The sequence below is a fragment of the Notamacropus eugenii genome, chromosome 3 (genome assembly GCF_028372415.1).
Source record: "Notamacropus eugenii isolate mMacEug1 chromosome 3, mMacEug1.pri_v2, whole genome shotgun sequence".
Classification (NCBI taxonomy): Eukaryota; Metazoa; Chordata; class Mammalia; order Diprotodontia; family Macropodidae; genus Notamacropus; species Notamacropus eugenii.
The window spans coordinates 371,456,018-371,470,453 of NC_092874.1; the positions used below are offsets into that span (position 1 = coordinate 371,456,018).

At 34.5% G+C, this 14,436-nt stretch overlaps 2 protein-coding genes across 9 annotated transcripts in view; one reads left to right on the top strand and one right to left on the bottom strand.

Moving 5' to 3' along the window:
• APC (APC regulator of WNT signaling pathway) overlaps positions 1-14,436 on the top strand; it is a 153,167-nt gene that overhangs the window by 108,622 nt on the left and 30,109 nt on the right. For 6 of the 8 annotated variants that reach the window (XM_072597429.1, XM_072597421.1, XM_072597425.1 and 3 more), the window contains 3 exons: positions 7,654-7,752; positions 10,590-10,968; positions 12,426-12,521. In XM_072597429.1, the coding sequence (XP_072453530.1) occupies positions 7,654-7,752; positions 10,590-10,968; positions 12,426-12,521 (574 nt within the window). The remainder of the gene's footprint in view (positions 1-7,653; positions 7,753-10,589; positions 10,969-12,425; positions 12,522-14,436) is intronic. The other 2 variants (XM_072597424.1, XM_072597428.1) reach the window with 1 other exon arrangement.
• Positions 10,141-14,436, bottom strand: part of LOC140496986 (uncharacterized) — a 44,752-nt gene continuing 40,456 nt past the window's right edge. The window contains exon 6 of the mRNA XM_072597441.1: positions 10,141-10,982. The gene's annotated coding sequence lies outside the window, so the exon portion shown is untranslated. The remainder of the gene's footprint in view (positions 10,983-14,436) is intronic.

Genomic DNA, 14,436 nt, shown 5'->3' on the forward strand with positions numbered 1-14,436 from the left:
ATTAGCTTCCATCTGCTCCATTCTAATCTTTTAGAAATTATTTTCTTTAGTGAGCTTTTGGACCTCCTTTTCCATCTGGCCAATTCTGCTTTTTAAGGCATTCTTCTCCTCATTGGCTTTTTGAACTTATTTTGCCATTTGGGTTAGTCTGTTTTTTAAGGTGTTATTTTTTTCGGTATTTTGGGGATCTCCCATAGCAAGCTGTTGACTCGTTTTTCATGATTTTCTGGCATCACTCTCATTTCTCTTCCCATTTTGCTCTATTTCTCTTACTTGATTTTCAAAATCCTTTTTGAGCTCTTCCATGGCCTGTGACCAATTCATATTTTTCTTGGAGGCTTTTGATGTAGGAGCTTTGACTTTGTTGTCTTCCTCTGGTTGTATGTTTTGATCTTCTTTGTCACCAAAATAAGATTCTATAGTCTGAGTTTTTTTTTTTTTTTTTACAATGTTTACTCATCTTTCCAGCCAAATACTTGACTTTCTAACTCTTTGTCAAGATAGTACTCTGCTTCCAGTGGGGGTAGGGATGGGTATAGTGTCCCAGGCTTCAGGGATTTTGTATCAGCCACTCAGTTCCCCACTGTCTGTGGACCCAGAGCTCCAGAAGCAGTCTCTGCTACTTCTGCTGCAGCTGCTGCTGCCGCCACTACCCCAAGGCTGGGGCCAGCCCTGGCGAGACTGCTGTCTTTCACCTAGGCCCCACAGAGTTTTCCCACTGACATTTTTGGCATTAGTGGGTTGAGACGTCAGGAGACTGCCACAGCTGCCAACGATTTTACTGAGGCCTGTCTATGCCAGCGCATGCAGACTGTGCTCCACTCCCTGCCTGGTGCTATAAAACCTTTCTGTCAGTTTTCCAGGTTGTCTTGGGCTGTTTCACTCTGTCATTTTGTGAGTTCTGTAGCTCTAGAATTTGTTTAGAATAATTTTTTACAGATATCTGGAGGGTTTGGGGGGAGAGCTCAAGAAAGTCCCTGCTTTTACTCCACCATCTTGGCTCTACCCTTTCACAGATAATTGTGCACTCAGTGCAGCCTCTGAGGTTGAGATGCAACATAGTATGGATCAATTCTCTGCTGCTTGTGCTAATTTTGGCCTGACAGTTAACACCAATAAAACAGGTTCTCCACCAGCCAACACTACACTTTCAAAGAAACATCTGGGATAGTCATTTCCCAGGGTGATAGTGTTAGACATAAAACAAAATAACCTGGACTTGAATTGTAAATAATTATGATGTGAACAGATACCTACCACACACCACTATTTCCCTCATTAGAATTGATATTTCTAGTAGGGAAATGTGGCAGAGGGGCTACCAAAAGCAAATAAAACATAATAAATACACAAGGAGAGCAAAGATGGAATGAACTCTGCAAATATACTAACATTGAAATAAAAAAGCATTGACCTTGGGCAAGTCACAGCACTGAGTGCCTCAGAAGAAAGAAATAAAATAACATTTAGTACTATAAAAACTTTGTCTTTAAGGGACATAGAATAAAGAAGCATGTAAGAATTTCTTCCTTGACTAGGAGCGTAGAATTCGGAATAAATGAAAAGAGAATAGCAATTAGGAGGAAGACAGTGGATGAAAATTTATTTTTAAAAAGTTCATTATCTTATTTTTCCACAATTACATGGAAAAACAGTTTTTAACATTTGTTTTAAAACTTTTGAGTTCCATATTCTTTCCCTCACTGCTCACTCCCCTCATTAAGAAGGCAAACAGTTCAGTATAGCTTATTAATGTGTAGTCATGCAAAACATATTTCCATATTAGTCATGTTGTAAAAGAAGACATAGACAAAAATAACTATATTTCAGTCTGTATTCAGGCACCATCAATTCTTTCTCTGGATATGGATAGCATTTTTCATCATAAATCCTTCAGAGTTGTCTTAGATTCTTGTATTGCTGAAAATAGCTAAGTCATTCACAGCTGACCATCGTACAGTATTGCTGCTACTTTGTACGTAGTACATTTCACTTTGCATCTGTTCATGTAAGTCTTTCCAGGTTTTTCTGAGAGCATCCTACTCATTTCTTTGAGCACAGTAGTATTCACATACCACAATTTGTTCAGCCGTTTATTCCCCAATTGATGGGTGTCTCCTCAATTTCCAATTCTTTGCCACCACAAAAGAGCTGCTACACATATTTTTGTACATGTAGGTCTTTTTCCTTTTTTTTAATCTCTTTGGATGTAGACCTAGCAGTGGTATAACTACATTAAGGGTATGAATGGTTTTATAGACCTTTGGGCATAGTTCCAAATTGTTCTGCAGAATGGTTCACAACTCCATCAACAATGCATTGTCTCATTTTTCCCACATCCTCTCCAACATTTGTCACTTACCTTTTTGGTCCTATCAGCCAGTCTAATAGGTATGAAGTAGTATACCTCAGAATTGTTTTCATTTGCATTTCTCTGATCAGTAGTGATTTATAACATTTTTTAATATGGCCATAGTAGATTAAAAACAAAATCAGTAATTTGCTATTTATAAGAAATGCACCTAAAAATAATGACCTTTCGGTGAGGCTGGAACAAAATCTATTTTGTATTAGATGACTTGAAAATGAGAATTTTAAGAATACACATTTCTTAGTATCATGTGATAGCTTTACAAAAATAGTACCAGAGGATAAAGAAAACTTAAAAGTTAAAAGGCGGAAATATTAAGTAGACATCTTATAGACCTAACACAATTAAAAATAATGAAGGGAACACAAAAGAAATATGCAAGCCTAATAGAGATTTAATAATGGTACTCTGAACAGTCATTTGATGCTACAACAACCTTGTCAGGTGGTAGTATTATCATCATTTTGCTGTGTATCTTCAAAGCATATAAAATGTTTTTATCTTTGAAAACAGAAAGAAGTTTGAAATAAGCATGCAGCTTAAAAAAGAGAATAAGTAAATTAAATCCAAAAGAAGCACAAAACTAAACAATGTATTAGAAAGATAAATTGGAAAACAAAAAGATTATGTGAATAATAAGCAAAACTAAATGTACATTCTTTTTAAAGAAACTAACAAAATAAATCTCTGGCTAATCTGATCATAGTTGCCAAAATTTTTTAAAATAAGAAGATGAATTTGTAACAAAAAATAAAGTGATTAGAATATATCACACAAATAGAAGAGTAGGAATTGAGTCAGTATAAAAATCATTCCCACCCTACTTAAAGTAACTTATATGTAGGTAACTGATAAGAATATGTAACTGATGCCATGCCCCGATAACTTAGTCAGACATAATGCCTCCATTGAGTTGATCCATCAGAGATGTCAACAAGGTGTGAACAAAGCCTATTCATCTCTGTGGAATTAGTGAATCAAAGGTTTAGGCTGAGTTTTAGGTAAGCCCTTAGTCTATTGAGTGAAATGGATTGGCTTTTGCAGGATATGTAGTCAAATTGGTTGAGGAAAATTCACCTGTAAATCAGTCCAGAGCAGATTTTCTTGTTTGGTAGTCTTATCTGAGATAAGGCTGCTTAAAACCTCTATTTTGTTATTTGGGATTTTTTTGTCTGTTTTCACAGAACTATTTATTTCCTTTAGGTTCTTAGTTTTGCCAACATACAACTGCTAAATACAGGCTCTGGGGCTACTCTCCCAAACCCAACCCACTGTGGGAGACTGGGTCCCCAAAGGTAGCTGCTATTTTTTTTAGGTTCTAGGGGATCCTGAGGGGTCTACTAAGCCTCCTCAGGTGTCAGACCCCTAAATTATTCATTGATAACAATTAGGGACAACATTCAGTGGATAGATTGCTGAGTATGGAGTCAGGAAGACTCGTCTTCCTGGATTCAAATCTGGCCTCAGATGGTTACTAGCTCTGTGACCCTGGGCAAGTCATTTAACTTCATTTTAATGCTTCAGTTTCCTTATGTGTAAGATGAACCAGAAAAGGAAGTGACCCCAAATGGAGTCACTAAGAGTCAGACATGACTGAAACAAGTGAACAACAATAGTAAGGGGTACATAGTAAGAACAGTTTAATGTAACTTACATATGATATTTATATATAATAATTTGAAAACAATATCCTAACAAAAAGATCACAACAATTTAGTTTTTAAAAATCACTTTGACTAATTTGAAATTATATGAGGGGTGCAAGGTTGGCTTAACATAGGAAAACAATAATCACAGAATCACATTAAAAAGAAAAACACACACATCAATGGCTGTAGTCATCTTAAGAAGTATAGTCATATGAGGGCCATATATATTCACACATACATACATACATATTAAAAGTCTGTATCTAAAGCCCAAAAGCTAGCATTATTTGCAGTGGAAGGACACTACAGGTCTTCCTAATATAAATAAAAAAATAAAGGAAAGAAGTTTTTCCCCACTATTATTCAATATAGGCCTAGAAATGCAATAATAGGAGAAAAAGAAACTGAAGGCATTTCACAAATTAAATGTTTTCTGGGTATCAGGATGGTGATTCCTAGTTTTTAGTATCTTTATCCACAATGGAATCAACCACCGTACTAGATAGAATTAGAAAGCAAAAAGAATAAGAGATTATAAAATAATCTTGTGATTAGGTGTGCAGAGTTTATAATCAGTTTTTAAATAACTAAGTGAATTAGGAAAATTAATCTCTAAGGTGGAGAAGGCAAAGCTAAAAGGATTTATCTGGAATTACCTATCAGAAATTCTAGTTTATTGAATCCTACTTGGATAAGTTACTGCATATGTGTTTGTTTTTTGATTTTAGAGTAGCTGTACTTTAAAAATGTCAGTAGACCTCAAAGATCCTTTTAACTCTTAACGAATTAGAAATTGATACTCTCATCTCTGTTAGGCTAAAGGTGATTTATGTTGGGGTTTTTTAAAGAGCTACTCAAACAGTAGCTTAAACATCAGTTCTAAATTTGTTTTGCAGATAGTTCAACAGTAATGTAAAGCAGTAGTATTGGATAATGTTAGAACTGTAACAGTTCTCAGAATCTGGTCACTGTATAGATCAAAAAGTGAGGCCCAAGAGAGATTGTGATTTTTCCAGGGTCACACAGATCTAATTGGTAGCCAAATACCTCTGTCTCTTGTTTTTTCCAAATCAGCCTGACTTTCTGAAATTCATCCAAGTATTTTCTTAGCTTTGACATTTCCTTTGTTTTCCTGTCTCTTTATAATTAAAGATTCAGAAAGGAAGACACATAGAAACAGGTTCCTGGGTTGCAGGTTTAAGGAACTAAAACTGTGTACAAGAGCATAATTGTGGGACTAAACTTTTAGAATGTCTGATTAACACCTAGTTTAAATTTCAACAAAGGTTTAAAAAGTCAGTAAATTTTCCTCCAGAGTATAGATACCACCATTTCAGTAGATTACATCAGTAGATCTCAAAACTTTATTAGTGGTACTTTCCATAGGCAATCACAGTTTCACAAAACTTATGTGGAAACTAGGCTTATTATAAAAAAGAGAAATGAACCTGGTTACAGGACCCAGAGAGTTCACAATTCCTATAGAAATGTGCATATTTTTGACAGCAGGACAGAGGGAGTAAGAGGTACCAGAAGTCTACCTAAAAGGGCATGGCATGCGAGGGGAAAGGTGCAGTAAAGGTGGGAAAAGGAAAAAATGCCACCCAAAGGGGAGGAGCAAGGCAGTGTCAAAAGCCACATTCTTTTACCATGAGAGAAAATATGGTGGTCTCCTTATCGGGCTAGAGGGTGGGGCGTGGGGGGGTGTTGGCTTCATCCTTGACACGTTCAGAGCCTCCTGCATGCTCCGGGTCCAGGGTTTCTGGAAAATAGGGCAACTCAAAAAGACAAGTTTAGAGGAAACTTAACAGCCCTTAATAGTACCCAGAATTTTACTATAAATAGTAAGTAGCAGGGCTTGTATTTCTTAATGATACTAAGATTTAAGGGAAAATTTTTTTAAATTTTTATTTGTAATTAACATGAGAATACAAATCTCTGTTATGTGTAACTTGATTTTCTTTTAAAATATATGTTAAATTCAACATATAACTTTCAAAACTGATCCGTTATTCTTTTTAACCTTACTCTGTTCTCTTCTGTTTTTTTTTTTTAAAATGATCTTTTCTCTTTTGACTACCCTTTCCCTAGCTTCCTTCTCCCTTCGAGCTACCTTCCCACTTGAAGAGAGGAAAAAAGACACTCCTCCAAAAAGAAAGAAGAAACAGGAAAAAAAAATCTTGTAACTTTTATGCATAGTCAAGCAAAATAAATTCCCATATTGGCCATGTCAAAAATGTATGGCTTATTATGCATTTTGAGTCCATCACTTTTCTCTGAGGAACTGGATAACATGCTTCCTCCTCTGTCCTCTGGAATCATGGTGGTCTTGCATTGAATAGAGTTCTTAAGTCTTTCAAAGTTGTTTAGAAAGTTGTTTTTAAGTATTTTTTCCATACAAAAGATAATGTACCTTTGTTGTCCGTCTTATTTGCCAGAAATCTTCAAGTTAAGGGTCATTCATCCTAAAAGTTGGATCATAATTAATGCCCTTACGGCAGTATTGGACATCAAACAGTCCATACTGTAATTATGCTTCAGTGTCAGTATAATCAAGACCACCCAAATATTAGAAAATGGTAGACTTTTTAAAGATATCCTTTCAGAGAGAATTGAAAAAAAAACAAATTGCTACATTTTGAGCACTCTTTGAGAGTATTCTTTTCTTGTATTTGACCTTTCTTACTAGTTATGTTAAAATTTCATAACATATTTTTTGCTACTCAGAGTGAGTATTTTTCCCTTACTCCCTCTGTAAAAAGGGGAGTATTTCCTATCATGTGTATGTATGTGGGTAGATAGATATATACATATATACGCACATATATCATCTATCAAAAACATTGGATGTTATCAAGGCTCTTTGGCAAAAGCAATCTCAAAAGGTGTTGGAGATTTTTATTTCATATTTTCCTGTCACTCTTGGCTCATAACTAGCTACTTCTGTTTTATTTCTCTACCATAAGTGCTAATATAGATAGATGGACTGCTGTCATAGATCTGACAAAAACTGTACACTGGATTGGTTTTTTTTTTTTAAGATTTAAAATCTTAGTTACATTTAGAGCAAAGGTGTTAAGAAAATTTAATTGTGTCCCTTCTGGAAATATGAATGCTAAGAAAGTGTCAAAATTGTTCAAAGATTTACTAGTTCTTATTTTTTTTCTGATAGCTTACATTTCAGAATCTGGCCATTTTCTTCATTGCATTCTGTAAATCTACTCGCACTTAATTTAAATTTGTTTTATGTCTTGTGATTTTAAAAATAATTTCTTTTGGAATTTTGCAGTATTAGATTCTAGAAAGTAACTATATGGATAGCATTTTCACTGACACAATTTTCTTTTGAATACCTCAAGAAATGGACCTAAAATTAGCTTTACAGTGAATGGCTATACTTTTACTACCTCCTCATGGGTTTTAACTGTCCTTTGCATTCTTTACTATGTTTTAGTTATTGAATGGAATTTATGTTGGATCAAATCTTGCCTTGTTTTGAGCATCTACGTACAAATATATCATAGAGATACTTAAGATTACAAATGGTGTGATCGATTCTTAGGGCTTAAGTGTATGCATAATTTTTGTGTCTTTTGGTTTGGGATACTATCTAATAACTTTTTTAATTTGTAGGGGTCTATTGCACAAGTGGATCATGAAACAGCCAGTGTTATGAGTGCTAATAGTACTTATTCTGTTCCTCGAAGGCTGACAAGTCATCTGGGTACCAAGGTAACCAAAGATTGCAAACCACAGGTCTCTGACACTCCATTCTTACTAATACAATAATTTCACTTCTTCTACTAGCACAGGCATACCACACCTAACATTCATTATTCTTCAGAAGCATGACTGAAGCAAAATAATAACAGGAATGGGGCAGTGGTATGAATAGTGAATATATTCCTGGAAGGCAAAATTTGAACTATAAAATATTAAAATAAGAGAGAAATGAGATTCTATCCAACTGGAAATTCTCTTTTTGCTCTCTTTTTCTTTTCTTGCAGAACACTAGCTTTGTAAGAGTGGTTGTTTTTTGATTGCCTGAACTTACCACCTCTACCAGCCAGAAGATACTGGGCTTTTCTGGGGAGATGGTTGGGGGATAGCTACCAACAACATAATTTTGCATGATGTTATAGTAGGATTTATTTAAAATATATTAGCAACATTATTACTTGTAAGCAACATTACACATGGCAGTGTTATTCTGAATATGTTTACAGTATTAATATTATTAGAATGGTCTTTGTACACATAAAAATACTCTATATAATATTCTGGAATAAGCTAGTTTTAGGGTTCTTTATCACTCTATTACTACAGTCTTTAAAAGAACTGATTTTTTATCTGAGACATAAACTAAAGGAAATTAGGAATTATATATTGCAGAGATGCTATGTTAACTGATTATTTTTGTGCTACTAAAAAAAATTTAGTTTAACCTTATTCAGTGCACGTAGCAAGAGCTTAATAAATGCTTGTTTAGCCTTTCCTTCCTTCCTTTCTTCCCTCCCTCCCAATGTATGTACAAGACTAAAATTTATGTGTGCTAGAATAATACCCTATTTTCATTCAATCTAAAAATATTTCATCATTTGCAAAGAATATTTACCTAGTAGATTTTTGTCTGCGATAAGTTGTGGCTTATAGTGCTTATGAAAAGCAAAAGAGAAATAATTTGGTTTCATTTAGGAAGAGCAGAAAAGCATTTTTTTTCAGAAATTAAAATATTTGAAAAGTGTTTCACTAAATTTTGTAATTTAGTAATTAGGTTAATCTAATTCTAAATTGTTTTTGCTTATTTCTCAAGATAGAAAAAGTATTGTTCAATTGTATTCCAGTAGAGATTTTTATTTTGAATTTACTGTTTACTTGTAATACTCTTTAGTCTGTTGAGTCTATTTATATTTATTTTCCTCTATTATATTGGGAAGGGAAGAACTAATCAATCAGCCCTTTACATTTTAACTTCAGAATCTTAACTATTAATTCTGACAACAGGAGAAAAAAATCAATATTCATGTGCTGAATGTTAATTTGGTACTATTACTTTATAGAGAAAAAAATAACCTAGTAATTTCTGTTTTACAGTGCTCCCGTTTTCTGAAGTATTATCCTCTCTCAGTTCAAATGTTTAGGTATATTAAGAACTAACAAAGGCATATGAAAGGGGATTGCGTTCTTTTGGCTAGTTCTACTTTTTAGTGTCCCTCAGTTAGATTGAACTAATGATTTTTGCTGTTCCTTCTTTTACGTATTTCTGTTTAGCATACTCTAAATGAAATGAAGTAGATTGCCCTTCTCCAGATTACTTTGCGTTAGTTAGGTTATCAGTAAATGTATTCATTCCATTTATTCTAGATGACCTGTTGTCCAATAATTAACTCAACTTCTTTTCCCATATATTTCTTAACAAGACTCAGATATGATTAGAATGACATTTATGGCAATTTGATCTCCTAATTTGACTACCAGATCAGAGTACTAGCCTGGATCTCATATATCACTGTATAACAGACTGTAGTGACACATCATGGTATCAAAGGGATTCTTAATTAAAAAGTAGGTGTCTTAGAGAGTATCCTCATGGCTACATGCCTTCCAGAGTCATTTTCCTCCTAATCACTGTTATCAAGCTGGATTCTTATACCTTCTAGTACAGAACTGACCATGAAATCTTGAAGAGAAGGCCTGGGGGAGGGCAATATTTAGAGAAAAGGTCTAGGGTAAGTAGGTACTCACAATGGCTCTTCATTAGAGTATTAATTACTATTGATGATAAGGTAATGATATAAATAGTTGCTCTTTAGTGATCAGGGGTCCCGTACATACTAGCTTACTTAATGGTTTGGTAATGACTGTAATTTTTTATTTTTATATTCTGTTTAATTATAAAATTCCCATGTTCTCACACACTGGTCTTTTTCAAATTCCATTCTGAGTTTAAAGGATTAACAAGGTGATTTCTGATTAAAATCTATAAGAAATAGGATATGCTCTGAATAAAGGAAATGTCAGATAATCTAACCCTGCAAATCCATTTTAAGGTAACCTTCTACTATAACATACCTCAGGGCTCTGAAACCACTGAAAACAAAATAAAAATCCAGCAGATATTGATTGTATTTTTTATTAGTTAGAAATCGTACCATTTTTTGAACATATGACTTGATTGCTCTCTGATGCGTCCTGTATGTATAAAAGAAAGTACTTAAATATAATTGTGATATAATTGGAATCTGATAAAGACAACTAGTGATTAAGTGCAAGTGCTTAGCAGGTATTAACTGCTATAAATTCCAGATATTTAGGATTGTGGAATCCACTGTAATAAACCTACTCTTTAATGCACTTCTTAATGGTAATCACAGCCACCAATTATTTGCCTTAGTAGGTCATAAACAAATGTTAGTAACTAATGTGTTTTGCAAAATGATACTGATTTCTACATCCTAGAAAGTAGTCAAAAGTGTGGTTACAGATACTGTCCCATTCATTACTTGATTAGATTATATCTTTCAATACAAAAATCATAACTTTTTTTTCTAAACTCATTTGTCCCACAGGTGGAAATGGTTTATTCCTTGTTGTCAATGCTTGGTACTCACGATAAGGATGACATGTCCCGAACTTTGCTGGCCATGTCCAGCTCCCAGGACAGCTGCATATCCATGCGACAGTCCGGATGTCTTCCTCTCCTCATCCAGCTCTTACATGGCAATGACAAAGACTCCGTACTGTTGGGAAATTCCAGAGGAAGTAAAGAAGCTCGTGCCCGGGCCAGTGCTGCACTCCACAACATCATTCATTCACAGCCCGATGACAAGCGAGGCAGGCGTGAAATCCGTGTCCTTCATCTTCTGGAACAGATCCGAGCCTACTGTGAAACCTGTTGGGAATGGCAGGAAGCCCATGAGCAGGGCATGGATCAGGACAAGAATCCAAGTAGGTTATGATTCCTGTTTCAGAGAAAACATTAGAAAAAAAATTAGCTTCACTTATTCAAGACACTCTGAAGCTCCTACGAAAGTTTAATTTTTCTTAATGAATAAAGCATGAAATAAAAACATTATGTTCACTTTAGATATGGTCTTTGTTTTTAAACCATATTTTTAGGCCACTGAGATAATAGCCAAAAATTTAGTTTCCAGCAATTGAACAAACGTTTAAAAAGAAAGATTATCAAGTAGTTGAGGACCAGAAAAATAAATATGTATGATAAGGCTTTTTATTCTCTTGATAGAAGCCCAACAGTGTAACTAAGTATCTCCACTGACACAGCATGGTGTGTTAGAGTACTGGATTGGGAATGAAATACCTCACTTTGAAACCCACCTCTGACACTAGCTGTGTGACCAAGTCACATGCCTCTCTGTTTTCTCGCCTATCCAACAAACTTACTATTTTTTTTTTTGTTCTCGTTAGTATTCTAGGGAACTCAAATACAAACAACATTTCTGTTTTCTTTAACCTCCTAGTTTACAGCAGCAGAAGGCACAAAGGTATAAGAAGCACATATGTGTAAGTTTAATAAAAAGATTCTATTAAACTACCAGACTGTATGTGAGACTTGATCTGTAGCTAAGAAAGAAATCTAAGATAAAGTACTAATTCTTAATTATTAGGGAAGTCAGTAACAAGTATTGATTCTTTTTTGAGCTCCCACAGTACGTTTATAACTATTGTCAAGACAGTACAGAGCTAAAACCTTTCACAGAGTGTGGAATACCATCTGTGATATTTAGTGGTTTTATTTCATTTTTTAAATAAATATTACCAGTTGATCTGCAGTAACTGATGCACTAAGGATGACTTTCTCATCCTTATTTCTACAAATATTTTTTCTTTCCTGTGATTACTTTACAGTGTGTGTTTTTGGTAATATAGAAATACTACATTTCTGTACGTGTAATACCTTTTTCACAGTATTATTTTGTCTTGGGACACCTTATTATTCACAGATTAGTTATTGATTATATTTCTATTTGCTTTTTGTGCACAGTCTCATTTGTAGGTTATTTTAAAAGAAATAATAGCCCATTCAGTCTTACATACTTACCAACAAATATAATATTCAAAAACATTTTTTTAAATAAATTGCATCAAGCAATTGCAGTGTGAACATCTTTTTTTACAGAAATGTTGATTATTTTTTTAACAAAGAATTTGCCATCTGATGCCTTCTAAAAAATTTTTAGATTTTTGACCTGACAGTAACTAATCTATACCTTTTGCCAGAGGCAGACAGAGTAGTAATAAAGTTTTTGTGAAGCTTTTTAAAGTTTTGCAATAAAGTCATCCTTGAAAGTACTTTTGAAGGACTTGATTTTTAACTTGATTGCCACTGATCCTTTTTGATGTACTAAAACTTTAGTTTTCACATTCGTTTTCTTGTTTCACAGTGCCAGCTCCTGCTGAACATCAGATCTGCCCTGCTGTTTGTGTTCTAATGAAACTTTCATTTGATGAGGAACACAGGCATGCAATGAATGAACTTGGTAAGACAAAAATGGTTCGTAATATGCCTGGAGAAGTCACAGAAAAATGTTGACTCAATGTGAATCTGCACTCTCAGAACTTAAAAAAATACAGTAAGATATTGTTCCCTCACTGCCATAATAGGCCATTCAGTGGTAAAGTAGGTGGTAAAGATAATTAAGTAGTATGCCTTGTGCAAACGTGCAGAAAACAGCTTTGTTTCCAAAGCTTATAGTCTGTCTTGTCTCATTAGCTCTGCTTATGAAGAAGTGCCAGGAATGTCATTTGGCTTTAATTCGTCACTATTTTCACAATAAGTAGATTGGTACATTTAGGGAGGAAAATACTTGATGTAGAAATACATTCTATATTATTTTGATTAAGAAAAATTCACTTCATGATTTAAAAGAGCATTATTCATTTAGAGGCCTTTATTTTATCATAATGCATTCAACATTAATATATTAAAATATATATTATAAATATATATAATATATAAAATAAATGAAATGAAATAAAATTTAAATAAATAAAATAAATAATATATAATATATAAAATATATTAAAATATATATGTGTGTATATCATAAATATTTTGTGTGTGGTATGTTTGTATATATACACATATATGTTTTAAATTATTGTTTTTTTATAGAACAGTTTTTATTTAGCTATATGTTACTCCTAACCAAAAGTCCAGAGTCTACAAGATATAGGTAAAAACTTGATTTATTACAAGAGAAAGGCACATGCATGTGGGATCAAGGATCCCCACCCCATACATGATGTGTTGGGTATTTGTGGAGTGCAGGAGAAAGGGAATGTCTCATAGGAAGAAAGAGGATAATACCCTCCCAGATTGGGGTGGCATGGAAGGAGGGAGTGGTAGGGGTGAGGGAGCAAGAGAGTTTGGGAACATTGGCCCCTGGAGGAAGGGTGTTCTGTTTATCTGAAAGGGTCCCTGCTGCACAGGTCATTTTGGGTTAGCTGGCTGAGCACTGAGAGTTTAACAGAGTTCTGTTATAAAAGATCACTGTTAAATTAGGTCAGGGGTGGCTTCATTTCTGGAAAATAGAGCAACTCAAGAAAACAAGTTCCAGGGGTCCCTTCACATTATCTACTTGTTTTGTTTATAAACTACATCCTCATGGGCCCAGAGATACCAGGTGAAGTTCTGTGTATAAGGAATAATAATAGCTAATATTTAGATATCACTTTAAGATTTGTCTAGCACTTTCCATTTATTATCGTGTTGATCCTCGTAATAACTCTGTGAGGTAAGTGCTATTATTATGCTCATTTTACTCTTAAGGAAATTAAGGCTGAGTGAAGTTAAGAGACTTTCCCAGGACACATAACTTGTAAGTATATGAGTCAGGATTTGAATTCACGTTTCCTTGAGGAAATCTCCTTTTTGAGGAAGGTTTCTGACTAGCCATGCTTCACACTCTGGTCTGGTTTCAGTTACCTTCTCCTTTGCCCCTGCAGCCCCCTTATCTTATTGGTGACTCCCTCTCAGAATGTCTGTTTGGAGGAAAAGCCCATAGAGGAAGTCACTCTTCACTGTCTGAACTTCACCCCCAAACCTAGTTTGTGGGTAGCTTCTCTTCCCTGCCTCATCAAACCCACCCACCCCCTTTTTTTAACTTTTTTCAACTCCTTTTCTGTGTTATCTTTCAGCTTTAGAATATAAGCTCTTTGAGGGCATGAGGGCAGGGGGACTGTCTTTGTGTACTTTGCCCAGTCAATGTCTGGCACTTAATAAATGCTTCTTGACTTGACTATCCATTATGCCACCTACCTACTTCTAATAGTGTGAAGGCTAGTTTTGCTGGATGCTAGTGTGTAAGGAAAAGGAATAGTATGTTATAAAGCTGGAAGAGTAGGTTGAACCAGGTTGAGAAGGAATTAAAAAGTCAAATAGAATTTATATTT